The sequence below is a fragment of the Struthio camelus genome, chromosome 8, assembly GCF_040807025.1.
Source record: "Struthio camelus isolate bStrCam1 chromosome 8, bStrCam1.hap1, whole genome shotgun sequence".
NCBI classification, from domain to species: domain Eukaryota; kingdom Metazoa; phylum Chordata; class Aves; order Struthioniformes; family Struthionidae; genus Struthio; species Struthio camelus.
The window spans coordinates 26,403,604-26,430,832 of record NC_090949.1 but is presented as its reverse complement, the minus strand read 5'-3'; the positions used below and the strand labels follow the sequence as shown (position 1 = coordinate 26,430,832).

The window sequence follows — 27,229 nt, the reverse complement described above, 5'->3', positions numbered from 1 at the left end:
CCCAATCCCAGTGGTGGGACTGAACCCACAGGCTGGGCGGGAGGACTGTGTGTCAGGAGCTGTGTGCGGAGCGGAGCTAGCGGCAGAGGGTCTGGCTGGGCGCCTGGCCAGCTTGTGGAGCTTGAAACACCCTGCAAAACCCAGGGCAGCTTGGCCTTTTGCAGGGGAAACTGCCTTAAATATAGCCCCCCCCCCCCCCCCCCAATCAGAGCAGAGCATGGCAGATGTATGCTAGCACACGCCGGGGATATGGGAGGCAGAGGACACCAGCAGGTCACTCACACTGGGGCTGGTGACCAGCCTGAGGGGTACTCTGCCTTGCTCCCTGCAGGTCGGGGACCTCATGGGACCCCCCCCCCCCATCCCTAGGCTCCCCCGGCTCTGGTGGGGCCGAACAGGGAGCCACCTTCGCCTGCTGTGCTGAGGCTGCCCAGCGGCCGTGTGTCCGGCCCCGATGCTGGGTCTGGCAGGGAGGCGATCCGGCGTGAGCTACGCCACAGGCGCCCAGCGCAGCCCTGGCTGGGCATGCCTGCGACACGCGGAGAAACAGCATCAGGGGAGCTGAATTCCCTTTATCTGTGGATAACTACTGCTGCCTTTAACAGCCTGGAATAAACTGGCCATAAATATCGTGATCATAAGTGCTTAGATATGGCAACTTTACACTGAACAGAGGTTTTAACCTTCCCTATGGAGAATACCCAGCTCTATATCATTGACTGTTTCCATTCAGCTGCACGGCCAAAGACACGCTCTAGGTGAGCTGTGCAGAGCAGCTGGGATTAGCTAATGTAGCCGGGTCTCAGCCTAGGCCAGCCTCAGTCTGGCCTTACTGCTGTTTCGGGGTAAGATCTCCCTCCTGCACTCAGGGTCTGGCTGGACACCACCGAGCATCCTGCTGGAGAGGCCGGGAAGGAGCCGTTCCTCCCAGCACATGCTGCCTGCCTGCCCTGTCCCCCGCTCCAGGGGACACTTCCCAGCAGGGTCACCTGGGAGAAGTGCCACATCCCCGCTAGCAGCACACGTAGGGTCCATCCCGGCGAAAAGGGGCAGCAGGGCAGTGCCCGCCACCCTGCTTGTGGGATGACACCCCGCCAAGACGGCAGGGCTGGCTGCTCCCAGCGGTGCGCCCCGGGATCCCCGCGGACACGCTGCACTGGCAGCGATGGTCCTGTTTTCACAAGCAAGGCAGAAGATGCAGCCGCGGTGGTGCCGGGCACCGGGCCGCGCAGCGCGTCTGCAGCAGCGTCCTGCCTCCCATCCATCCCCTGGCCTTTTCTCCAGCTCTTGTGGTGGAGCGCCCGGTGCTGCAAGCCCTGGACGTGCCGGCAGTGCTGCTGCTCGCTCCCCTCCCTGTCCCTGTCCCCTGTCGGCAGCTGCCCTCAGCCCCCGTCTCCCGGTCCAGGAGATCACGCTGTCACGTCTGCCGAGCCGTCTCACCGCGGCACCGACACGGGGCTCCCAGGCTTCCCCGGCGCTGCACGTCTCTCCTGCAGTTCCAGCCGTGGTTTGAGCAGCTTCTCTGCGGAAAGGGGCCGTCGTCCCCCCTGCGGAGATGGGCAGGCGCCTGGCTGGCCTTCTTCACTGCCAGCTCCGGGCTCCTCTTGGGACCTGTCTCCCGTCCCCGTTCCCACCCAGAGCCCCGGTTTAGCGGGCGCGATCATGAGCCGCCAACTTCTGCGGGAACTTGTCATCGTCGCCTGGCCCCCGGCGCGCGAGCCTGGCCGGACCCGTACCGGGCGCGGAGCGAGGGAGCAGGGTGCATCCTCCCCGCACCTCTCCCTTGCCCCGGCCGTGACTTTATTTTGCACAGCGACTTTCAGGCGAGCTGTAAAACACTCAGACGAGTTAAATAATACACGACAGTGTACGGTATAAATTACAGGAAGCCAGTGGTGGAGCGACATTGTATGCTGAATAAATTAAAGGCTGCGTGACTTACAGGCGAGATTGATCTCCTGCCGAGCATTTTGTTTAGTGACGTGCTTGTCATAAGGGCGAGCTAATTACGGTCTCGGAGGCGCTCAGCTCCGGCGCTGGGGAACGCGCCGCGCACTGGGCCCCCCGAAGGCCGGCAGGGTCCCCCCTTCCCAGCCGTCGCTCTTTCCGAGGCCGGCCGCGTGCCAGGCTCCGGTTAGCTTGGCGCTGGCCGCGTCCCCAGGCCCATCCGGCGCCTTGGGATGTCGCCAGAAATTAGGCAGGGATTTTGTAATAGCAGAATACGTCCGGGAGCCGCCAAGGGAGGGGGAAGGTCCATCCCGAGGGCGCCGGTCGGTGCTCCTGGCGAAGACGAGCTTGCGGCCTCGGGAGCCGGGTCAGAGACTGAGCTGCCCTCTGGGGCCGTCGTGCCGGCAGCAGCGCCGGGGCAGCAGCTGAGCGAGGCCGTTTGCCAGGCCCTGGGGACGGCGGCGAGACGCCCTGGGCCTGCTTTTGCACGCTGCAGTCACCTCTTGTTTTGGCACTTCAGGGTTGCTTGCCGGTGCTGGCGGGGAAGGAGCCGCTTCGCCCTGCCGACTTGGCGCGCCGCCCTCGGCGCTGGCTTCGGAGGCTCGCCTCGCTGGGCGCCTGCGGGCAGCGCGGCGGGCACGGCACCCGCCTGGGCCCGAGGGCCGTCTGCAGCGCCGCGGAGCCGACCGGCCGCCCGCCGGGGCCGTGGGAGAGGCCTGGCAGCGGGGCCGGCGCGCGCCCCCACCGGGGGGTCTGGTGGCCGCGGGACGCGCTCCCTCCGGCCCGGCCGCGGCGTGCCGGGCTCTCCGCAGGCTGTCTGTCACTCGGCGGGATTATGAGTAGTGAGCGTAATGCATCGGCGTATGAATAGGGTTGTCTGGCTGATGGTGATGTATCGTTTTTCATTACTGCCTCTCAAGCCCTCCCTGCTCCACGTGTGGAAATTCTATTTATTCCCTAATTTGTAAAAATTCCCTCCTTATCTGATACCAATCAGGGAGGGGTAATTGGCTCTCCAGGGCTAGCGGCTGGGGTCCTGATGAAGAGATATGTGTGTCTGCTCCGGCTGTCCAGGCACCCTGCCCTGCTGCACCAGCGACACAGGCCACAATTAATAATGATTTGCAAATGGCAGACAAGCAATAACGCAGAAAGATGTCCAGCCAGCCTCCTGCCCGCCCCTTAATTTCCTTCTGTAATATAAATGGCACGGGAACGAAAATCCAGCGCTATAAATTCTGAAATTAGTTATTCACCGTAATAAATGGTTCCCTTTTTGGTGCGTGGTCCCCCCCATCTTTCTCTTCCCACCTCCCCCGTTCCCTCCTCCCCGCCGGCCCCCCTCACCCACTACCTACTTCATTTGAGTCCCAATATGCAAATGCTGTAATTTAACGGGATGGTGAAGTTGATTTTCATGTTAACTTAATTACTTTGATTTATGAACGGCTGGGATGCAGACAGTGCTACCCCATTACGCCCCTCGCACCCTCTCCCCTTTGCGGTCCTGCTGACCCTCTTCCTCTTTGCTTTTCTTCCCTTTTCTTCCCTTTTCTCGTGCCTTCCTTCTTATTCTCCCTCAAGTTTAGTGTTTTATTAGCTGCCTTTAAGTGGACATAAGTCCTCGCGACAATCGCATGATGTGGAGGACAAATTCCCCGTCCTGCCTTGTTTAATCGTGCCTGGATAATGGATGTATAATTGACTCATTTGAATGCTTTTGCCTACAGGAGTGCAGAGCATTAAATGTTTGATTGCCTTAATTTCCAAACAGATCATTATCCCCTTCTTACCCGCTCTTAATAAACACTTTATGAGGATTTTTTTTGTAAAGGAAAAAAAAATCTCCACTCCTCGTACTTCTCTGAAGTGATAAACTCTAATTAAGTCTAATATTTAAAAATATGGTAATGGTGACTTGTTTGAATAAGTGGCCTGCATTTCCATAATTTCATTATTACGTAAAACACGCTAATTATTTGAAGTGTGCTTATTACTAAAAGAGAAATCTCCTTCTAATAAAGATGAAATTGGCTTTTTCCCTGTATTGCTGAGCACGCCGCTCCCCTTCCCTCCCAGGCGGCGAGAGGCCGCCGACGGGAGCGGGGCGATGGCGGCGCTCGCGTTGTTGGCCGGCGCGGGGTCTCGGCCGGACGTGCCGAGGCGGTGCGAGGGGCCGGGGGACGCGCCGCCGGCTGCGGCGGCGCGTCCCTCACGGCTCGCCCCAGCCCAGGCAGCGCGGGGCTGGCAGCGGGGCCGTTTCCCCCTAGTTGCCCTCCTAGAGCCGTTGGGGCTGGCGCGAGAGAGCTCGGCACCAGCATTAGGTCCCCTCCGGCTGGGACGCCCAGACCGACGGGCTCCCCCCCGCACCACGCCGCGCCATCCGTGAGCCGAGCTCAGCGGGCTCAGTCTCCGGGGCCGGGGGCTGGCTGCCACCCTGTCTCAGTGGCCGGGGTGTCTCGGCAGCGGGCACGGCCCTCGGTTCCCAACCTCCAGCCCCTGCTGCCCTGGAAGGGGGCCAGCGCGGAGGGCAGGTGTGGGAAGAGCCCGGGGTGGCCGGGGAGGAAGCGCCGCTCTGGCAGCCAGCCCCAGGCGGGAGGAAGCAGATGCCGGGGACGGCAGGTTGAGCGCCACGCCGGGCTCCCCTCCACTGAGGTCCTCTGCCCAGCTGCTTCCTGGGGCCGCTGGCGGCGTCACCTCCCTGGGACGGCCAGGGCTGGGTGGCAGCAGCGCCGGCTGCAGCGACTCGGAGGAAGGAGGCTCCCTGGCTTGGGAGGGCGCTAGCTCTGCGGGGAAAGTCCTGGCTCCGTGTCAGGACTGCCATCCCCGGGGACATGGGGGCACCTCTGCTGGCAGGTCCCGTGGCACCCGCAGCAGAGAGGGGGCTAGGCCGCCCCGCCAGCCAAGACCCGGGAGCGCGTGTGCACACGTGTAGGTGCATGGCTGTGTGTGCACGCACATCGGCGCGCAGGGAAACTGCTGTTGTGTGCCCCGACCGGGGTAGGGCTGCGCCGTCAGGGTGCGCCTCGAGTCTCACCCTGGCTTGGGAAGAAAAGCCTGCGGAGAGGGTTGTCTCCGTCCTGGCACGTGGCACCCTGGGGTCGGGTACTAATGGGCAGCGCGCCTGCCTTGCAGGGGAACGGGGACACGGTTCCCCACGACCCGCCGAGCCGTGTGCCCCCTTCCCCCCTTCTCGCCCTCCACGTCGGGTGCAGGAGGAGAGAGGGGACGGTGGTTGCTCCAGCATCTCTGCTAGGACGAGCAGGATTTGGAGGCCTCCCGGGCAGCATGGCTTGCCTTCCCGTTGGGCTGCCCGCTCCTGCCTGACCCGTGCGTGCCTGGGGGTGGGAAGGGCGTCCCTCCCCGGGAAGGGAGCAGCAACAGGTAGGGAGGAGCGCGTATTAGTTGTGTGCCAAATCCTCTTCAGAGCATTGCTGGCGCTCTGTGGTGGGGCAGTCAGGGGAGGCACTGGGATGAAGTCAATATAAAACTAATTTTCCTTTCTTCGTGAAGAAATGAGGTGTGTGGCAGTAACGTAATTGCAGATAATGAGGTAAGTTATTCTTAATATTCTGCGCGTCGCTGTCAGCTCCACCTAATATACCTGCCGGCTGTCCAGGGCCTGCAGAGCCCCTCACACCGCGCGGAGGATTATTAGGCCATTTATTTGGGAGCAGCCCGGCAGGACCGCCCCGTCCTCCCCACGGCTCCCTCCAGGCTGGGATCCCTGTGCTCTGACGGGTCCATGTCACCGCTGAGGCCAGCACCGCCGGTGCCCCCAGCCCTGTGCTCCCCTCGCCCGGCCCATGCTGCTGCCGGGCGCCAGGCTCAGCGATGCTCGCGTCCGCGGTCACCCCAGTGCCGAAGCAGGGTCTGAGCCCGGGGCCTGGGACCTCCCGGCCCCAAAGCTGGTGCGGCTCTGCTGGCCCTGGGACCTTTGGAGGAGATTGCCGTTACACGTGGGGCCGGGACTTGCGCAGCCCCGGTCCAGCCTGGGCGCTGCCGTGGCTGGGGACAAAGTCGGTGCCGTGGCTCCCTGTTTCCTGGTCCGCAGGCGGCCCGGGAGCGTGCAGGGGCCAGAGACACTCGTGTTTCCTGGCGTGACCCTTGTAGCAGGGCTGTCCTGAGCCTGCTTTTGAGCTGAGCGTGGCCCCGGTGAGCGGGGTGTCTCACAGTGGGGATGGATGAAGACTAGACGCTGCTCCTTCTGGCTGCAGCACGGGCAGGGCGAGCGGCCGCGAGAGCCTCTCTGTGCCGACGTGCGCTGCCACTCCTCGCGCAGCCACCGCTCCGTCCCCTCCTGGGGACATCCTCACTTCCAGGGCGAGCAGCCGGCGTCCGCCCGACCCGTTGCGACCGCCGGAGGTGCTGGCAGCGGGGCTGGCTGCGCGCGAGGGGACCGGCGCGGCCGCCTGCTGCCACCCGGCGCCGCCGGCCTGGGGTGGGCAGCGGGGAGGTGAAGGGAGGCTGGGGCCGGGCGGCCTTGTTTCCGCTTTGCAGGGAGCTGTTATACAAAGGGAGCAGTGATATTATTCATTAACAGTAATCTGCCATTATAACATTGACAAATGGCCCCTAGTCGCCTGAGCATCAGTTCTTGTACAGACCATAAAGCATGGGGACAGTTTAAATATGGACCTGCTCAGCCCGGGCCGGGGGGTGATCCGTCTTCCCAGCTGCAGCACGGGTGCCACAGGCCTTGCTCCAAATGAGCGCGTTTAGCCGGGCCCCCGCTCCCGCGGCGCCGCGTCCCGCCGGGGCAGCCGCTGGCCCCGCTGTGATTTAAAAGCCTGCTCCTTGCACCGGTGCTTCGGCTGCTCGGCGGCGCCGGCCCCGTCCTCGCTCGCCGGCCCCCGTGCGCCGTCTCAGCCCAGCGCACCGCTGTTTCGGCAGCGCTCGGCCCCGCGATCCCCCCGCTGCGGCAGGATCGGTGCGGGGAGGAGCTGGAGGAAGGTGGAGAAACGCAAGCGGGACGTTGTGCTCGGGGGGTGCGGCCCCTTCTCCCGGCGCTCGGGAGCCGGGGGGAGCGGGTCGGACACCTGCGCGGTTGTGCTGGCCGGGCCGAGACCTGCCTGCCCCCGCCGCTGCCCCGAGAGCGCCCGCCCGGCGTCGCTCCCTGCCCCGAAACCTCCCTCCGCCCGAGCCGCTCGTCCTTGCAGGTCCCGCTCGGACCCGCTCGCTTCGCCCCGGGCCCCCGTTGCCGCACGCCTCCCATTTCCCCCCTAGAGATCTGCCCGCGTTTGGGCTCTTTGCCCCTCGGCAGCCCCGGCCGGTCGGCACCTCCGCCTCGCGCACGGGGCTCGCTCCTCCTGGCCGTGCCCTGGGCTGCGGCGGCACGGCCCCCGTGGGCAAAGCCTGAGCCCTCCCTGCTGAGCCAAGGCAAATCCTCCTGGGCTCGCACCGGCCGGGGGGGCTGCGCGCGGCGCGCCGGGGCCGAGGGGTGCGGGTTGGGAGCCGGGAGCCTCGAGGCCGCTGCTCTGTGCGGGGCGGTGGCGCGAGACGGCGAACAAGAGACGAGAGGCGGCCGCGTTTTCTGCCCGCGTCCCAGCCGCGGAGCGCGTGGGAGCGCGCGCCCCTCTCCCGGCCCGCGGACGAGGACGGTCGGTGATGCTGAACGGTGGCAAACTCAGCCCGAATTAAAAGGCGGCTCCCCCTGCCCCATGCAGACGCCCGTAGCGTGGCGCCTGCTCGCCCTCGCTGGGCACCCCCGCGGCCGAGAGCTCGGCGACGCTGGGGCAGGGCCGGGACACGGGCGCCAAGCCCGCAGCGGGCCTGCAGGGGGTGACCCGCCAAAAGGCCGGGACGAGACCGAACGTGACGGCGGATCGTCCCGCGCGGCTGCCCGGCGGGCTCCGGCGTCCTGGCGGGGCGGCTGGCGCTGCGCTGGCGGACGGGCCCCGGGGCGGCCCCGGGGCGCGCGACCTCCCTGGCGGCCCGCGGGGGCGACCGGCGGGCGATGCTCGGGGGCGGCGCGGCAAACCGAGGGGCAGGGAAGCGAGGCAGAGCCGCCGCCGCCGCGTTGCCAGGATAACCCCGCGCTGACCCCTCTCCTGCACGCCGCACAACACCCCTAAATCAATTGCATCTTATTATTACAATATCAATATACAATATTCCTACAATAACACCATTGATTTTCTACTCAGAGGCTGCACCTAAGTCTGTTTTAAAGAGGAGGGAGTTAATAGTGCCCTCATTAAAAATCTATAGATTACCCCCCACCCCAAAAAAAGAAAAAGCAGTTTATATTCATTAGGGCTATTGAATATAAAGTAATATGTTTGTGTAGGACATTGGAGTAATGTGATAATCCGTCCGCATATCAGGGAGAAATCCACTTAGCAACCCTGTCAGCTTGACAAGAAAAATGTGCCCATAAAGTCGGGAATACATTGAGGGAGCGAGCGCGAGGGGAGAGCGGGGGCGCGCGTGCGGCACCGGGCTGAGCGGCGGCGCCGGCTGGCGGCGCGGGGGGCACCGGCGCCGCGGTCACCCCGGCCGCGGCCCCCGCCTCGGACGGGGCGTCGAGGCTTTGGGAGACGGGCCGGAGGCGCGCTCGGGGCTGCGTTTGGGGCCGGGGGCAACGCGGTGCCCGCCGGGACGGGGGAGCCGGGCCGCCTCGGTCTGCGGGAGGTGGGCTGGGAGGGCTCTGCCCCCCGCGCGGAGGCAGGTCCCGCTGCCGCGGCCCCCAGGCACATTGGGCTGCAAGGGCCCCAGGCAGGGTGCTGGGGGCACTGGGAGGCCGCCCCGCGGCTCCTGCGCCCGCCGCGGCCACGTCGCCCCCGGGGAGCCGGGCGCCGGGGGCGGCGAGCGCAGGGCTGGCCGCGCGCGCTGCCGGCCTGCGGCCCAGGCACATCCCGAGCCCCGTGGTCGCCTCTGGCATGGATTAAGCACTGAAAGAGCAGAAAAGCAATCCCACGCGCGCTCTCTTAGGTTGTCAATTGCCATTTTTGTAATAGAAATTCCTTTCACAAGGTAACGACGGCCAGATTTAGAGGATTTCATATTGCTAATAATTCCCCAAACGGCCATCTGACTGTGTTGTTTTAAAAGCCGCTTAGTTTTTTGCTTTGGAGTTTATGAAAATCTCCCACTCTAATATCCCGAGAGCCAGCCTATAATTGTGTTATTAAATCAATCGGAGCGGATTACATTGTAAAATCAATAGATGGCTGTAATTGCATATTAGAAAGTTGTTCTGCTGTTGTTGATTTTTTTTTAACATGGATAATTATAATAAGCGTGTTTACCTTCGCGCTGATTTGGAACCGGTCTCGCTAAATGACTTCGGACGAGCTTGGCGCTCTGCTGCGGCGGGGCCGCGCACCGTCCGGGGCGGCGAGGAGGATGCCGCCAGCGCGGGCAGGCGGTTTCGCAGCTGTTTGCGGGGCGCGTACCTGCCGGGCTCCCACCGGGCGCGCAGCGAGACGGCGCAGAGCCGAGGGCAGCTCCCAGCTTTGGGAGCGAGCGTGAAAGCGAGCGAGGCCTTGGCGGGGGCCAGCTGTGCAGACGAGACGGCGCCTGGCGCGCGGGCACCCGGTCCCTTGCTGGGCTCTCTGCTGCTGCGGCGCGGCGCGCGGCCCGTCCTGGCGGCGCGGGGCGGCTGGGTGGCAGTGCCCGCCTGCAGTCGGCTCTTAAACACAAGCCGCTGTCGCCGGTCTGATGGAGCTCGTGGCAGCCGGGTTTTGCTTTGCTTTCACTTTTTTGGGGCCCCAGGCCAGGCCTGGCTGCAGGGAGCCAGTTGCGCTCCCTGCGGCCTCAGTTCCTGCTCGTTTTGAGCCGCCGTTTCCCTTGGCGTCCTGGTAAAAGCTGGCTTTCCGAGGCCGGGCCGGGGCTGGTTTCCCTGGGCCCAGGGATTGGCGCGGCGCCGCCGGCTGCTCCCTGCCCAGCGCGGTGCCTGGGGCAGGGGGCTGCGGGCCCAGCAGAGGGCAAGCTGAGAGCTGGCTTTGTGCCGGGATGGCGGGATGGCTGAGGGGATGGTCCTGGGCAGCTCCCTGAAGCCCAAGGACCCGAGGGGCTTGCTCGAGCGGGGATGAGCAGCGATGGGAGCGATGGGGGATGCAGTGGCAGGACACCTTTCGTCTGCTCGTCATCGCTGTCCCTCCCCCCCCCCCGGGCCCTTCTTGAGCCATAGGTGCCATCTGGGCTAGGAGGGGACGGAGACAGTGCCCGTCTCCACCCCGCACTGGCCGGAGGGCTGGGGACGCCTCGCCGTCACCGGGCCGGGCCCGAGGCTGGCCCTCGGAGGCAGTGGGACGGCCCGTGCCCAGCTCCCTTCCTCGGTTTGGCATGCCGGCGAGGGACGGCGTGTCCCGAGGAGGGCTGAGGCTTCGGCAGCGCTCCGGGAGCACCCGCTCCTCGTGCGCCGGCCCAGCGCGCTCTGCCGGGGCGCGCTCTGCGGCCCAGCGCTCCTGCCTCGGGAGCCGGGCGGCCCCCCACAGGTCACGGCAGTCCCCTGGGGGGATACACTGGGGGAAAGCACCGTACGGCTGGGAAAGGCGGCCGCGGGACGTCCCTCCGAGCCGCGGGCTCCCCGCAGCATCGCTCTGCGCTCGCCCCCGTCCCCGGAGCGCCGGAGGAGCAGCGCCCGCCCCGGCCCGACACCAGGAGATTTGCTGCTGTCCAGGGGGATTTGGGGCGCGCCGGGGTAGGTGCCGCCCCCGCGGGCAGGAGGGCCGGGCCGGGCTCGGTGGGAGCACAGCGGCAGCCGCGGCGGCACCGTACCTGCGCGCCCGCACCTGGCGGCGGGGCAGAGCCTGCGCAGGGCCCTCGATCGGGCGCGCGGCACTGTCAGCAGGCAGCCTGCTGTCTCCTAGACAGTGAAATATGGCCACAATTAGCCCGGATACAGTTCAATTATGATAAACAGCGTTTGCACCCTTTAAGCCGTGATTAAAAGGCCTCCTCCCGTTGATAGAGAGACCTAATTTCACATTATTATCGCTGTAGCTTGATTATAAAGCACTCCCTGGATTTACAGTTGGGAGATGGATGTGGAGGCTTCTTTATCATTTACACATCAGTAATGATGCAGCCTTCCTTCCGCCGCCCCATCCATCCGGCGGCGGGCGGCGAGAGGGGGGCCCTGCCTGCGCCCCCTCCCGGGGCACCCTCTCCCCGTGTCAGCCGGGCCCCGCTGCCACACACAAGTGGGCAAAGTCACCCTTACGGTAACAGCTTGATAAATGGGCGCGCGGTAATGAAATGGAGACATCAAGGCGTGGGGCGAGGAAGAAAGAGTGGTAATCGGAACGAGTGGAGCTGTCCCGAAACGGAGGGGAGCGGGAAGAAGGATCGCCTCTGTGCCGTGTGCTGTCAAGGGAGAAATTACACATTTACTCTTGCTTTTTCTTAAGGAGACGGCCCTCATAGATCAAAACATGGATTTACAAGCCAATTTTCAACATGAAATATAGACACCAGGAATCAATTTAAGCCCGGCTTCTATTTTAGCAAACGGTGCCTGCGTTTAGTCCCAGGTAAATAACACAAGCGAGAGCCTTCCCCCTCCCCGGCTCGCTGCCCTGCAACCTCGCGCTCCAGCAGCCGCGGCGCCGCGGGCCGTCCCCCCGCGCCGGGGCCGCCTGCCGCTCGCCGCGCCGGGTGCCCGCTGCCGGCCGGCACGCGAGCCGGGGTGTCTCGGGGCGGCCTGCTCCCGGCAGCGCCCGGCGGGGCTGAGGGCTGCGCTTGGACGGGCTGGGGCCGACCCCAGACTGCAGGTGCGAGCAGAGAGAACGGTCGCCCCCGCGTTTCCCCGGCACTGCCTCGAGGCCTCGGAGGGGGCAGAGCCGGGCACCGCGCGCGGCCTCTGCCCGGTGAGGACCAGGGCAAGGGGAGGAAGGTGCTCGTCCGACGGTGAAGGGCTCTGGCGTGGCCCCGCGTCCCCGTCGCAGCCAGGCGTGGGCTGTGGCCAGAGCCCCTCTGCTGGCTGCCAGCGGCCCTGTGCCCCCGGAGGGACGGAGGGAGCTGGAAGAGGGGAGCCGGTGCAGCCCGCTGCCTCGCGGGCTGGGGCCGGGGCCGCGCTGGCCTCGCAGGGAGGCAGCCACAGGCCGGGAGTCAGCGCTGGCTCAGGCTGTGGGAACGCTGGCCCAGCTCAGAGCCACCCACGTCCGTCCCAGGGTGGCGCTGGGGCCGTAACGGGGGACCTGGCCTCCGGGTACCCCTGCGAGGGGTGCAGGTGGCTGGTGCGGGGGATGCTGGGGCCCCACACTCACCCCACGCCGCTGCAGGGCGCCGGGGACAGAGGTGCCATCCCGCTCCTGGCCCTGGCTGGGGTCAGCAGCCGGGTTTTTTCCCTGGCGGGGGCTGGGGAGCCCTGCTGAGAGCAGCGGGGTGCAGGGCTGACCCCCCCCTCCCCGCCTAGGGGAGGCTGGTGGGGCTGAGCCCACCTGGGTCCGCGTCCTCTTGTGGGTCGCAGCCGGAGGGTCCATCCTTGTGCGAGCCAGGCCAGGGGGCTCCAGCAGGGTCAGTGCCCGGGCAACTGGGGCTGGTGGGACAGTGGGGGGGGCCGTACAGCTCCGGGCACAGCCGGTACCCGGGGCCGGGGCTGCGTGACGTCTTGGCTACCCCACGCCAGCTCCCAGCCGGAGCGTGGCTCTAACCCGGCACCTCTGTGCTCTCTCCACAGACGACTGTAAGAACATCGCCAACATCATGAAGACACTGGCCCATAGAGGCTTCATCTTCAAGCAGACCTCCAAACCCTTTTGATCCCCAGGGCAGGCCAGGCAGGGCTGCATGCGCCCGGCGCCGGCGAGGCGGGGAGGACGGGCTCTAGCATTCAAACGGCAACCGAGGCCAGAGGAACCGACACAAATCTCAATTCAGCTGTTAACTCCAGTAGAGGTTGTATATATGGGAAGGCAAATCTGTGTAGACCTGATGTGACTCCCTCTCTGGGCTGCTCCGGACATTATGCCATGCTAGCGGACAGCCGCGTAGGGCGCTTGCACCACATTTTAGACTTGTAGTTTGTTCTTTTCTTTGGCTCCCGATTTCCGTCCCCCCCTCCATGTCCCACCCCGTCCTCCCTCTCCCGCCCTGTAGCCAGAGCGTCCCCCCGGCATGGGCTGCCCCCGCCTTCCCCTCTTCTTTCTTTTCTCTGGTTTTATGTTTTCAGGCCTTGACGGCTGCGGCAGCAACACTGGCGCGTGCCTGCGCCCGCGCTGCGCTCGTAGAGTCGCAGCAGCGTCGAGACGGCTCCCCCCCCCCAACCCTCCCCGCCAGCCCCGGCCTTTCCCCGAGCGCCTTTTCCCCTCTTTTTGAGTCAACACTAACCCCTCTCTGACTCCTGTATGTGACAAACGCAATCCGTCTCTTTATGTTCAAGGTGAAGTGCCTGTATTCTCCGCTGCAGAGCCCCAGCAGCCCCACCGCGGGCTGCGGGGCCCCGGAGGGCTCCGTTCAGTGGGGCAGGGGCACGGCGGGCGGGCGGCAGGAGGGAGGTGGCAGTGTCCGCGCAGAGTCCCCTGTCCCTTCCCCGTCCCGTCTGCTCGTGCCTCTTCCAGGGATGGGTGGGATGCCCAGCCCTGCCCCAGCCCTGCCGATTCCAGCTCCACCGGGGTCAGGCCCGTCACAGCACCACGTCCGTTGCCGGCGGTGGACGTGCCGGCGCGCGCTGGCCCCCAACTCACAGATACCCAAGCAGGGGAGCTCCAAATTGGCCAAGGCCCCTGACCCCGCTCACCTCCAACCCCGTTCGGCCTCCCTTGGTTCCCGAGCCGAGGCTCAGCCCCCCGCGGCCCCACGGCCCCCGCATGCCGCGGGCCGGGCCGTGCCCCTCGCAGGTCCCCGCGGACGCTCAGCAGCAGCTGGCTTGTTGCCTGAGAGTTGCCGAGCACATCCCCTCCGGCCGGGTGGGCTCCCAGCCGGCCAGGGCGGTTGGGGGGCAGCTAGGGGGCAGGCTGGGGGTGCGCGTCTCCCAGTGTCCCCCAGCCCCGGGGCCCTGCTGAATGGAGCCCGCGTCCGGGCGCTGACCTGCAGGGAGGCTGCAGCCCTGGGCCCGTGCGTGCATGGCCTGGAGCGAAGCCGGTGACGGCAGCCAGAAGGGCAATACAGGCACTGAACTTGGCGGTACATGACTGCATGGTGTGTGGTGTTCCAGTTAAACCAACCGATAATGCAAACCCAGCATTTTCATTGTCTAGTTATTCCAATCCTTGCTGTAAATGTGCCACATGAATAAAGTTTGGGGGTAAAGGAGTCCAGGCTGTGTCCATGTGTGCGAGTGTGTGCGGGGGCAGGAGGGCAGCCGGCAGGGGGTGGAGGGAACCGAGATGGGGTGCCGGGTGGGTATGTGGGAGCAGGATGATGCTGTGCAAGGCATTTCCCCCACCTGGGGGTATGGCACCCTGCCCCCCCTACCCCACATCTGCCCCCCTCCCCCAAAATAACACGTGCAAAGGCAATTTGTTTTGGCTGTAAAGGGAGGCCTAGGAGGTCCAAGGTCACCTAATGCTGGTACCGTAGATAGGTCAATCAGTCTCCCCTGCCACCCCCGCTGTTCTTGTGCCCGCTGGGCCCTGGCCAAGTCACCAGCTCCCCAGAAGGAGCTGCCAGCCAGGCCCATCCGTGCCCTGCTCAGCCATACCAGGGAGGGGGGCCAGCTGCACAGACAGGGCCGTGTGTACTGGCAGCCCTGGTGCCCCACAACAACACAGCCCTGAGGGGGCTGCCAGCCTTCCCCAGCAGGCCCCAGCCCAGGGTGCCCCCTCCAGCACAGCCTTGTGCCCAGTGCAGGGTGAGAGCAGTGTGCCAGTGTCACCAGGTCCCACTGGCGTGTCACCTCGCCCTGCCCTGCAGCCTGGCACAGCCCAGCCCCAGTGCCAGCGGCCTGTGGCAGGACGGGATAGTCGTCAACTGCTCTGCAGGAGGACGTCAGACAGAGTCCTGTGCACGGCCAATGCCCGCCTGTGCCTGCACAGGGGAGAGGGCGGGTGGCACCACAGTTTGTCGCGGCTCTACCCCGCCGGCCGCTGGCTGTGGGGGGCTGTGACACAGCGCCAAGGCCCCCACTGCTGCCCAAGAGGACGTGCAGGGGACCCCCCCTCACGTCGAGCTTGGCACACGCAGTGCTGGGCGCCTGTGCCTCCCAGCGAGGCCGCACAGGGAGCACGGCGGCGGCCCCGCTCCTCACAGCGAGGCCGTGCTGCGGGGCTGACAGCCTGCGCAGGGCAGAGCGTGAGCGACAGCAGCTTATTTCACCTGCCACAACCTGCAAACGCCCTTGCAGGGCGCTGTGCCCACGTGGGTAGCAGCTGCACCCACAGGACTGCTGGCGCGTTCAGCCCGTCTCTGCTGCAGGCTGCAGCCAGCACCGGCCATCCTGGTGCTGGGCAAACTGTGCTGGCAGAGCAGGGTTTGCGCTGCACAAGGTGACAAGGAGGACGTGCTGGGGCGTCTGCTGCACCCCCAGGATGCTGAGGGCCCTGACGCGCAGCCCTCGCCTGCCTGGGCCAGAGCGCAGCAGAGCTGTCAGGAGCGCAGCCAGCTCTGCAGCACCATGAGCCCAAGGGTTTGCACTGATGGCTGGGCACCCAGCACCACCGTGTCCGGGGGAGGCAGGCAGATCCCCTCAGAGACTGGGTGACAGGGACAAGGTTGTCCTGCTGGTCAGAAGCAGGCAGCTCCTGGAGGGAAGGGGCAGCCCCAGCCCGCATGCTCCAAGCAAAGGTCATGGGGGTTTTAATGGCTCCTTCTGTGCAGCCCCTGATCAGGTTTATTGACTTATTTTCAATGGAGTCGTCTAATTAGTTTTCTATGAAAACTAAGAACTTGGCCTTTGCCCTTTACTCCTGCAGGCGAGAATGTGACTCAGAGGACGTTGTCACGGCGTATCGACCGACGGCCACGCTTGAAAGGCAGCGCGCAGAGGGGCTGTGGGGCGGGCAGGCGCGAGGCGGCCAGGGGCCACGGCCCGGCTCCGCACAGAGCAGGGTGCGCAGCCGCAGCCGCCGGCGCCCGCAGAGGCACTGCACGAGCCCAGGCACCCGTCACGGGGCGAGCGCTGCCTCGGCCCCGCCAGGGCCCAGCTAAACACGAGGTGCAGGGACCAGGGGCCCCTCTCACCGCAGACTGAAGCCGGAGGTGTCCTGCCTGCCTGGAGCAGGGTGGCCGGAGGAGGAACCAGGCCAGCCAGCGAGCACCGGGGACAACACGAGGACGCACCTGTGAAGGGGGAGGCCTGGCAGGGGGAGCCCCTCATCCAGGGGCAGGCGGTGCTTGCAGGCGTGGGGCAGCAAGTACCACCTGCCCATGCAAGAACCCCTGGAGGAGAGCAGCTACCTGGCGGCCAGGTGTATGGGGCGCAGGCCGGTGAAATCCCCACGAGCAGGGGCAGGTGGCTGCAGCCGACGGGGCCAGCAATGTGGCACCACTGTGGCCCCTGCGACCAAGGGAAATGGGTCTGGAGAGAGCCCACAGCAGCCAGGGCTCCCAGTGACCCTGCCTGGGGTGGAGCCGAGACGGCACCCAGCCGCTCTCCTCTCGCTCCACACAGCTTTCCGGGGCTAATGACGACTCCGGTTCAGGTACAAGTGACGGGTTCTGTATTTACAGGGACGCTCACAAAAATCTGGCATATAAAAAAAAACAAAAAACCAAAAAAATCAAAAATCACCAGAACAAAAACGCAGCTAACGCTAGCGGCTGCAGGGTGGCCTCGTGCGGAGCAGTGGCCGCTGGCAGAGCTCTGCACGGCCCCCTGCAGCCTCGGGGCTGCCCTCCAGCACCTGCTGCAGGTGCCGAGAGGCTGCACCGCTCCAGCGGTCCTGGGGGCAGATGGGGCCGTGGCGCTGGGAAGGGGACGCCTCCCGCTCTTCTCTGGAGCGCTGTATCGTTTGCCCCAGCCAGGCCCCCTTCCTGCCCCACGGCGGCCGTCAGCCAGCTGTCCCGGGGGGCTCCAGGACGGGACGGCACTGCCCCTGCACACAGCTCTGCACCTCCTCCTCGCCCAGCGCAGGGGGCTCACGGCTTCTTCACCTTCTTGACGGAGGAGGAGCTGGAGGCCGACTCCCTTCGCTTTCTCTGCTCCAAGAGGGAGACGGGGGGGGGGGGGAAACAAAAGAAAAACCAGGGTCAGCGGGTGGGAGCGCTCAGGTCACGCAGCAAACACACCCGCCTGTCTCGGAGCCTGTCCCGGCGCCAGCCGCGGGGGCCAGGGCAGCGAGCGTCAGTGCCGGCAGTGCCAAAGCGGCGCTGAACCATGCCGCCGTCCACCCGGGTGAAGGTGGCGCTGGATCTCTGGAGGAAGGGAGGCACCCTCAGGCTGGGCTGGCACCCTCAGAGGGAACGTCACCTCCCCAACACAGAAACGGGCTGTCCCAATGTTCAGCTTTGGGACAATCGTCTTTGCGGCGCAGGAGGCCTGGGGGTGACCAGGAGAAAAGGGCTGAGCTCTGCACCAGCCCAGCAGTCCCAGGAGCCCCGGCCCGCGCGAGCCTGCGCACAAGAACGCCCAACAAACAGGGCCTTGGGAGCACAACCCCAGAGCAGAGCGGCTCCGCGCCACGGGGAGCTGTGCCGGTGGGTGCTCGGGGCAGGAAAGGGCACAGCCTGCAAACCCCCCTCACACGCAGCACCTCTGCTGGCCAGGGGGGCTCAGACCTGCCGTGAAATGGCCCTGGAGCACCCCAGGAGGGACAGGCGGCTGACAGAGAACCATGTTCTCCAAAAAGCCACCTCTCTTCCAGGCAGCGCGCACCGATATGCCTGCGCCTGAGCGAGCCTGGTGGGCTCAAGTAAGCCTCACCTTTCACAGAAAAGGCTTTAGGGCTGAACCTGGGCATCTAGGGAAAGATAGGGCCTTCCACACCAACCTAGGAACGTAACCCTGGCCTTATCATTGCACTCGCAATGAGACTCGCTATGCTTGGCGCTCCACGGACACGAGGGCCAAGACCGCACCCCATCGCAGTCAGGACAGCAGCCAAAGTTGGGCTCCTGGGTGCTGGGTGCCCTGGCACCGTAGGGACAAGCAGCGGCTGAGCTCATGGGGCCCCGCTGCACCGTGTGAGATCGGGTCCTCTTTGCGCAACACGTCACAGGCAGTGGATGCTGGGGGCTGCGGGAAGCGTGGCACAGGCATCGTGACTGCAGTCAGGTCCCCGCCACGCCAAGCCCTGTGGACACACGCAGCCACCCCAGCCTGCGCAGGACACTTGCTCGCGCTTCACGCAGCAGCTGCAGCGGGATGAGGTGGGGGCAGCGTGGGAGAAGGGCTGAGGCATAGAGCAAAATGAGGACAACTGATGACTACCACAGAAAATATCATGGTAGCAACATGCCATATCACTGAAGCGGCACAGCCAGAGCCCAGCCCAGGGGCTGCTCATACCTGTGCTGGCAAAGGTTGGGAATGACAGCTAGGAGCTGGATCCGACACACATCCGATCTTCCCCCCTCTCCACTTGATTAACTGACTGCTGGCTCTCTCAAGGAAGTTACGGGGACCTGGTATAACAGCATCGATCCTCATGCCTTCCTCCACGCCTCCATGGCCTGGATGGAGGGCTTTTGCAGCCTGCCTGGGAAGGCACGGGCAGGTCTGCAGGTCAGCACCAGCCGGTCAACTCCAGCACAACTCCAGGGAGACCAACCAGCAGCAACGCTGGCTCTGCCACCACCCAAGCCAGCAGGCAACCAGGGGACACACAAGGCAGAGGTATTGCTCTCCAAGGCAAAGCAGGCCTGCCTGTCCCTCCTCTTTTAGCCCGTCTGGTGTCTCACACCCACGCAAGCGCGCTCTCTGTGGCAGCGGCACGGTGGGAGGCCCTGCCTGCCTCCCCCAGCAGGAACGCAGCCCCGAGTCTCCACTTTGCGCCGGGCAGACGGCAAACAGAGCATGGAATTTGCACGGCTAAAAGTTAAATACAACACACACAAGGATTTTGTCAGCGGACCTGGCACGGCTGCCTTCTCAGGATCCGATTAGCAGGGAAATAAAAGGGCCAGAGAACCCACACAACAGTGTGAACAGATGCCCTATAAAAATCAAATACATGGTAATCAAGGGGACCGAAAGGTACATTTAAAAAAACAAAACCCACCCGGGAAACAAAGGAGCTGGGCTTTGTAGCTTTCCTGGGAAGGCTGAGGAATTAATGGGGAAGAGCACATGTGTTTGATAATCTTTATATGGCAAAAGACCCATCTTTCAAATATGTCACAAATTCATATTAATCACCTTCCTATTGCCTTCTGTGGCACAGCCATTCCAGTTGCCTTGGGCAAAATTGGGAACTGTCTGGTTAAAAAAAATGTTTTACATTATAATTTACAATAGCCTACAAGTCTAGTTTCTTTTAATGGGAAGAACGATTAAAAAAAGGGAGGAATATATATACACCCTAGCATATATACACTATATATATATATTAAAATATATATATATATATATATATATATATATATAAAAAGACAGATATTGTAACTCCATCTGGAAAGAGAGAATGTTTGATCTTAACAATGTAACTTCTGGCTTTCAAACAGGCTCAGAAAACAAGAAGTCAGCAGGAGTTCAGATAAAGGAAGCTTAAAAGTCAAATAATTCTGACTCTGAACCCGAGACTTCTTAGACTCAAGGTCTTTTCCTTTACCCATTAATGGGCTGACTTGTGAGCTCAGGAACAAAGTGCTGCAATGTGAGGATTTCTGAGAGTCACTCATTACAGATCACTGAGTGGAGTCTGAGTTGCAGAAATCAAAGGATCCAATCTGGAGTAACTGGCTGAACTTCTGCTTGGAACTAATTTGTTCCAAGTTCGGCTCACCTTTCACCTCCTGAAGGCCCTGAGTAAAGTCCCTACCGGGGTCAGCGGCACACGGCACTGGGGGGATCTCAGCTCTGCTTTAATGGTCAGCGATGGGCACCACAGCCCTTAGGAGAAGGCGGACAGGCAGCCACGGTAGGAGGGATGCAGCGGATGCAGCAGGGCAGAACGGTGTTGGGCTTCATGCTGGCCCGCAGTGTCTCGCCACCGAGATATGCAGACACCTCTCCTAACCCAGGCGAAAAGCACATGCTCTGCTGCGTGGAGCTGTAACGCACCTACAGGTGCTTGACGCAGACACGAGAGGCTTCCAGGGCTGGCAGCAAGGCCCGAGGGCCGGCATCTCTAACAGGCAGCACTGCTGAGGGGCTGGATGCTTCCCCAGCAACGGCTGCTTCTGCCTATCCCCAGGGCAAGGACTGAGCCAAAGAAACACCCTGCTAACAAGGGTGTCCCTGTCCCTAGACTGAGAGCACTGCCCAGGGAGATGGTGGCAGCTAGCTGTCCCCACAACCACTATCTCAGGACCCTGGGGTGGCTTTGGTTTCCAGGGCAGGACTTGAGAGCTAGGACTCCTAATCCGACTCCTGGCTTTGCACTCCATCCCTCCAACACCTGGAGCAAGACAATTCTCCCTGGGGAAACAAATCTGGCTTCAGAGAAGCAGCTGGTTTGGAGACTGAACTAATCCACACTGAATCCAACATGTGGAGTGCCATGGATGCGCAGCACTCAACAGCACAAAGGGATTCCTCTATTTAACTCAGAGGGATTTGAAGCAGGGAGATTAAATGACTCCTCTGAGGGCCCCTGGCAGATCAGGGGCAAAACAGGCGCTTGAACTTGGGAGTTCAAGGCTAGCGTGACTGGGTTAAACCGCCGAAGCAGCCTTGGAAAGGAAAGGGCAAGGTGTCAGCCACAGAAACACCCAGGGCCAGGGCTGCAGGAGGCGAGGGAGGGAAAGACCACTACAGAGCACCACTGTGCTTGCACATGCCACGCTGCTGAGCGGACAGGCTGCATCTCCCCCAGCAAAACACTTGCTCTGCAAGTAGCGGTTTGTACTACCTATATTCCCACCCCCGTGGGAGAACATCCATGGGGGTTAGGCAAAAAGGCTGGGGCTGTGCACTGTGCTTACATAGGGCATTGCACAGGCTTACATGGGAAACAGCCTTTGCAGCACCTTCTCCTGAGCCTACCGTCTCCTACACCATTCCCATCACACCAGGCACCTGAGCCTAGGACACCTCAGGATTACAGCTGTGCAGGATAGGGACACTCATATGCACCCCACCAGCACCTTCCCCAGCCATCCCCCTTCTCAGGGCTGACTCCAGCCCACCGCTCTTATGCTGGTTTTAACTGTGTCACTGAGCAAGAGGTGCTGGGGATGCTCCTGCCAGCTCTTGGCTGGGCAGGGAACGTCAGCAGCCTTGGTAGAAAGCACATGCGGTCACCGCTCAACTCGGCCCATCCTTGGAAAAGCTGCTGGTGGACCACAGGCTGCTGGTTTCTTACACTGCCTCGATGGCGAGGGTGGTGGAAAAGGGACGAGGCAAGCAAAGTGCTAGGCCCAGGCTGTCTCTCACAGCATACCTGAGCCAGGCAGAACACGGTACAGCAGCCCCATTCCCCTCCTCTCCAAAACACCCCTCCAGCTGGGATGTAATTTTTTTCCCCCCTCGAAAGGTAGCATAAAATGGTCACAGTGTGAATGTGCTTGACCTTTTGTCTTGGACTAATCTAATTGTGTCGTCTTTGTGTAATCAGCCGGTAAAGGTCAGTGCTGTATTTAACATGGGGGCCCTTTAGGTACTGAATTTGCCTTGCAGTGAATTAACTTGATTATATTTCTTTCAAATATGTCAGAGACCAGGTCACTTTAACCCTCTCTGGGCTGCCTGGGCCCACCTCTTTGTTCCCAATTCCAGGAGGTGGCGCTGAGGAAGAACATGATCAGAAACATTAGGGGTCCCTCCGTCTGCAGCCGCCACCATCATGTCCCCCTCTTCCCAACAAGCAAAGTCTCAAGGGAGAGTGAGTGTGCTGGGAATCAGCCTGAAAGGTTTGCAAAGCAGACCTTTCTGGACGCGGGCATGGGTGGTGGCGTGTGGGGGTGGTGGTGGATTGAATGCAGTGAAAAAAACTCAGAAGACGCCTTTGCAAATATGAACCTGTCTCAGTGGAACACTTCCTTATGACTCCATATTGTCACAATTGAATAGGACATTACTCAAGTCCAGATTAATGTGTCACCTCTGTCGTTGACAGATAAGGTGTTCTCAATATCCTGCAATATATTATACATTTTAGAAAGTAAAGGTCTGTGCCGCTACTGGGGGCAGTATATCTGAGGCATCAGGGATGCCACTGTGTGGAGACGGGCAGGTTTTCATCAGACAGTTCAGCTCAGCTGTGCAAGGGGACTGCACAAGGGGGAAAGCAACCATGGCTGACACCCAGGTATATCCTTGGCCCTGAGGCAGTGGTGAGGGGCAGGTAGCCTACCTGTGTGGAGGCAGGGAGGAGAGGGCTGGTGATGTGCACGTGCCCAGGATGCTGCCACAGGGCTCATGGTGGAAGCTATGGTGGCCTCCAGAACCCCGAAGTCTGGCGTCCCTTTCTCAGCACTGGAAGGGTGGTATAAAACACCCCCTTGGCTCTTCAAATACCTCTCCCCTTCCCAAGCCTCCTGCCCCAGGTAGGGCTACTGCTCGACTCCAGGAACTCAAGCAGGTTATGGCTCATCATCTCCGGACCGCTATTCCTGCTGACCTCCTTTTGCTGAGCAACCCTCATGGGACTGTGTTTAGGAGGAAAGCACCTGAGGTCGTACTGCAGCCGTACTGGCATCACTGTTCCTGCCCCGGTGCAAGCTTGCATCACCCAAGGCCTCACTGCTTTGGTCTGTGGCAGCACCCACATCAAGCCATCTGCCTGTATGCAGGATGTAGAAAGCCCTGCTGACCCCACCTATAGCACCAAGAACACTGTCCAGCACAAGAGATGAGCCCAGAGAGCAGCCCCTGGGACTCAGGGGAACAGGCACGCTGTGCTCCCTTGGATGTGCATGCCTGAAGGGAGAGCAGGGCAGCATCCCCAGCACTCGTCAGGGCATCTGTGTCGGAGACCTGAGTGCTCCCTGTTCTGCCCCCCCAACCTTCCTTCTCACCGAGTTGGGGGTCAGTGGTGCTCCTACTACATCAATGATCTGGTCCTTGGCATCTCCCTTGCCCTCCTCGATGCCGAGCCCTGCCTGGCCATCCGGATGGGTGCCTTCCACACTGAGGGGGCCAATACTACCGGCTTTGGCCAGGGCCTCATAGCGGTGCCGTAACATCTGCAGCTCATATTCACAGTTGGCAAAGGCCTGCTTCAGCTCATACAGCAGCACCAGGTCACTCCGCAGCTCGTTGAACATCTGCACAATCTCCTCCGTGGGCATGGGATTGAGATCTAGGGAGAAAAGGCGTCCTGTCAAACACCAACAGCTGCAACCCAAAGACAGCATATCCCTAGAAAGGTCCTCGCTGCCCAGTTCATTCCCATAAAGGTATGCCAAGAGCCTCACTCCCACTGCATGGTTTATTAGCAACCAGAATCCCTACGGGTCAGAGACCTGGATTTTGCAGGAGCTCCCTTGGTTCTGGCCAAATACTAAGGGTGAACTTGCTAGGTCCAGGGCTCAGAGCATGAAATGAAGGATGTAGGAAGACCCATATCAGACGAGGAGGCCTGAACCTTGCTCCCAATGAGGTCACATGAAGTGAACTCGGTCTCTGGAGCAAGTCCTCACGCATTGCTACAGAGGACAGAAAAACTGCTGTCCCCTATGCTTCCACCAACAAGGGGCTGATGCGCCAAGCTCCCTCGCCTCTCTTGTCACTCCTCCCAAAGGCAGGACTGAAGCAGAGAATTGCTCTGCTGCTGTGTTACACATTTTAACCTGAACCAGCTGTAGCAAGGTCTGGCAGGCCACCTCCAAGCTCTGCAGTCTGTTACAGTCCATCACACACATACGTGCACAAAAACCAGGAAGAGCTGCATGTGCCAGGGAGAAAAAGGATAAAACTCTGTTTGACCCAACATACAGTAGTTGTTCCCTGTTTGCAGGGCTGTCCACATGACCCCTTCCTGCCAGCACTGTGTGTATTCAGCCACACAAGGCCAAGGTGTGTTTCTGCGCTCTAAGGCACAGCAGGGCTGGAGCAACAGGAAGCTCTCGAGCCATGCTGTTTTTGTAAGACAGGAGCGGGGAGTTGGGAACCCCTCCTTACCTCTCAAGGAAAGTGAGCCCTAGGAGGCAGATCAGATGCTTCCCAAGGCTTCCCTTGCGAGCTCCACTGGCACTCTTACAACCTCAACCCTGCCATTCCACTAAACACATGAATAACCTAATTAATCTCCCTCCATCTGAACTCTCCTCTATTGTCAATCTTGGACTACACAGCCCCTAAGAAAGCAGATCTTCCTATTTTTCCCTGGGCTACCGACTATTCCTAAGGAGAAAAAACAACAACAACAAAGGCAACTCCCTTAGTTTTAAAGGGGAGAGAGGAAACCACCTTGGTTTAGCTGCTTCCACCTGCCTCAGGAGGCCTTCAGAACTGCATAAAGTCTCTGAGGCAACATATCATGCCATAGACTATTTAGCCCCAAGATTAACAACAATTAACAGAAATTACTGAGCCTCCTCCCAGAACCAATCACCTCTAAATCAACAATAAAGCTTTTTTAAATTCCCCCAGCCATAGGAGGGGAAAGGAGTCATCAAGTATCTTCTAATCAAGGGGCACTGCATGCTGGGACATGTAGTACCTGCAAACTGTACCCACTGCACAGAGGGCAGCAGATGGCCATGGGCTGCACTTCTTCCCCTCTAGCTAGAAGTGGGTATTGTACATGTTAAGTGAACCCTTCTTTCTGCTGCTAAGACACCAGAGTTCAAGAGCGAGGGATGTGTGTTTACTTGCCTTTCAGTAGAGATGCTCCAGATTTTCACACAGCATGCAACATATAAAGGGGGGATGAACAGTCCCAGACTTTTGGACTTGCCACCATGAGCAGTAAATTAAGAGGAAATGAAGCTTGAAAGCAAGACAGGGCAGCCCTGAACAATGTGCGTGCCATGGTCACTAACACACTCAGAAGTACCTCTCCCGGCAAGGCTGAGATTTGCCTTCCTAATACTGTGCTGCCTCTCTTGATGGTTAAAAAGGCCCAAACAAGAGAGAAACAAAGGCTCTTTTAAAACATTTTTCTACTAGGAGGAAAAAACCCCTGTGCATCTTGTTCTGGCTTTTACCCTCTCTTTTTTTTTTTTTTTTTAAACACATAAAATATTTTAAAAACCATTCACATACTGTTATTCAAGAAACTTGCTGTATTACTAGGGGAAAAAATAGCCCATCTCGAGAACAAAGGCTAGCTCTGTGTGTCTCTTTCTCTCTCGCGTGCCCCCTTTACTCACCTACTCCGAGTTCCATCAGCATCTGCTCCAGGGCTTTAATCTTCTTCTGTCCCACCGAGCTTGGCAGTTTCATCTGGAACACAAAGGTAACAGAGCCACACAGCTCAGAGATAGCCCTCACTCACAGCCGCCTAGTTCAAAAGGCAAGAGAGCTTTTCTTTTTATAGTGCAGGGGGAACAAAAAAAGAAAGGGAGAGAAAGGAAAAAATCAAGTGGTAGGAGAGGGAGACAGGGGCTGAAAGTTTTCAGACTAGGTCCGAGGGCAGGCATTGAAAAGCCCGGTCGTGAGGGCTTTTATTTTCTCTCTCGTGTGTGTGCAAGACACGCTGTTTTACAGTTTCCATGTGTCACTGAATTAACAACAAAAGTTCTTTTTGGCTTCAAACCCTCTCCCGCGGTGCCCAGCCCATCAAAGGGCTCATTTACACAGTGGCTAATGTGCAATGCTGCCCTACTTTATTCGCTTTCGCCGGCCTGATTAGACTCATGCGCTAACAGACTCACTTCTCCTTTTTCCTGCTGAGCCCCAGACCTGTGGGATTCATTTACAGAGCAGGCTTTATAACAAAGGGGAGAGACAGAGAGAGCACAGTTACTTGACTGGCGGAAGTGTGAACACACATTTACATTGGAGCTAAGGGGCTAGGTGAGAGAGGAAGCATCAGATGTGAGCTATGAAAGGGAATCTGAGCTGGCCAGGAGAGGAAGAATGCATACGCTTAGCAGGGTCCTTCCTCTGCATTCATTTGGGCTCTAGCAGGAGTGCTAGCTGCTCAGACCAAGCGTTTATTAGATTACAAGCAGCACAAACACAGCTGGCACAATATGGCACGGAAAACAGGTTTCCGAGCCCAGCAGGTATATCCAAGAACAAATGAAAGCGCTCTCCTTCCTCAGTGAGGCTAGCAGATAGACCAGGAGAGACGATTCACAACACAGCAGCATGAGCCACCTTACCACACATGCTCATACACTGCCCCTCCATGCCAACACCTCCACCTGGGGAGCTCCATCCCTATGAAAAACCCTCCAGCTGAAGGTGCCCAGCAGGCCATTAAGTAGCCATGAGGTGAGAGTAACCTGTAGCGGTAACCAACCCAGCACAGATCAGTGGCCCCAACCTTTGCCAAATGAACTCATGAGCTGCACCGCTGGGCTGGGAATAAAGAACGGCTCTGCTTTCAGATTATTCCCCCTGAAAACTGGCCCCTGAGGTGAGTCCACAGGAAGGTCTCATTGCTAGCTTATTTCCCATGAGCCACAGGCTGAAGGTCCCTGAAACAAGCAGCCCAATATCAACCTCCCAACTTTTCCACAGCATTCATCGCCCCAGCCCAACTCCTGCCACACAAAGATGACAACAACAGACACCATCTGGGACTTTAATTGGTTTGAAAGTAGGACTACCACACGCATATACCAAAATGATGAAAGCATTAACCTTAACTCAGCTATGGCTGAATACATACCACCAGCAGTTCCACAAACCAAATGCAGGACCTGCTAGGAAAACCCACCTTCTCCAACACGTCATTTCAGCCAATAAATCAGAGTACAGATGCTACAGAGCACCCAAGGGGAACAGGCCCTTCAGAGTATACTCTGCAAAGCACCTGGTCCTTTCACTAGATATTACAAGCACAATAAAGACATCAGCAAAGGACCATGAGGACTACCAAGGAAGGACTGCTAAGAAACAAAACTGATCCAGAGGATGTAAAAGGACAGCAAGTGAGAGCTGTTGCCCTTTGCACAGGAGCAGCAGGGAAAGAGAGGAAAACCTGTCCTTGTGCAAACAGCCAGCACGGGTAAGGACTAGAGGCCACCTCTATCCTCGTTTATACCCTGAGAGTCTTTGGCTTAGGGCTGGGGTTTCTGCATAGCAATGAATTTCATACTTCAGAGACTGAATCTTTACACTTGACTACAAAATGATTGTTTTAGCAGAGAAAAGACTGCCAGAGGTATCAGGTATTTGGATTTCAGTCAAGCCTTTAGATCAGAGGCTTAACTCGAGTAGAATCATACTAAATAGCCTTCC

At 60.5% G+C, this 27,229-nt stretch overlaps 2 protein-coding genes across 4 annotated transcripts in view; one reads left to right on the top strand and one right to left on the bottom strand.

Moving 5' to 3' along the window:
- The window catches only part of ERI3 (ERI1 exoribonuclease family member 3), a 158,078-nt gene extending 143,930 nt beyond the window's left edge, over window positions 1-14,148 (top strand). For both annotated transcript variants that reach the window (XM_068952899.1, XM_068952898.1), the window contains exon 8: window positions 12,575-14,148. In XM_068952899.1, coding sequence (XP_068809000.1) covers window positions 12,575-12,657 — 83 coding nt within the window. In that variant the 3' untranslated portion in view covers window positions 12,658-14,148. The remainder of the gene's footprint in view (window positions 1-12,574) is intronic.
- A 2,322-nt stretch (window positions 14,149-16,470) lies between these two features.
- DMAP1 (DNA methyltransferase 1 associated protein 1) overlaps window positions 16,471-27,229 on the bottom strand; it is a 36,774-nt gene continuing 26,015 nt past the window's right edge. Inside the window, exons 9-11 of one of the 2 annotated variants that reach the window (XM_068952896.1) lie at window positions 25,189-25,261; window positions 22,891-23,174; window positions 16,471-16,971 (exon numbers count right to left, since the gene is read on the bottom strand). In XM_068952896.1, coding sequence (XP_068808997.1) covers window positions 16,912-16,971; window positions 22,891-23,174; window positions 25,189-25,261 — 417 coding nt within the window. In that variant the 3' untranslated portion in view covers window positions 16,471-16,911. Of the gene's footprint in view, window positions 16,972-21,880; window positions 23,175-25,188; window positions 25,262-27,229 lie in introns of those variants that run through there. The other variant, XM_068952895.1, reaches the window with a different exon arrangement.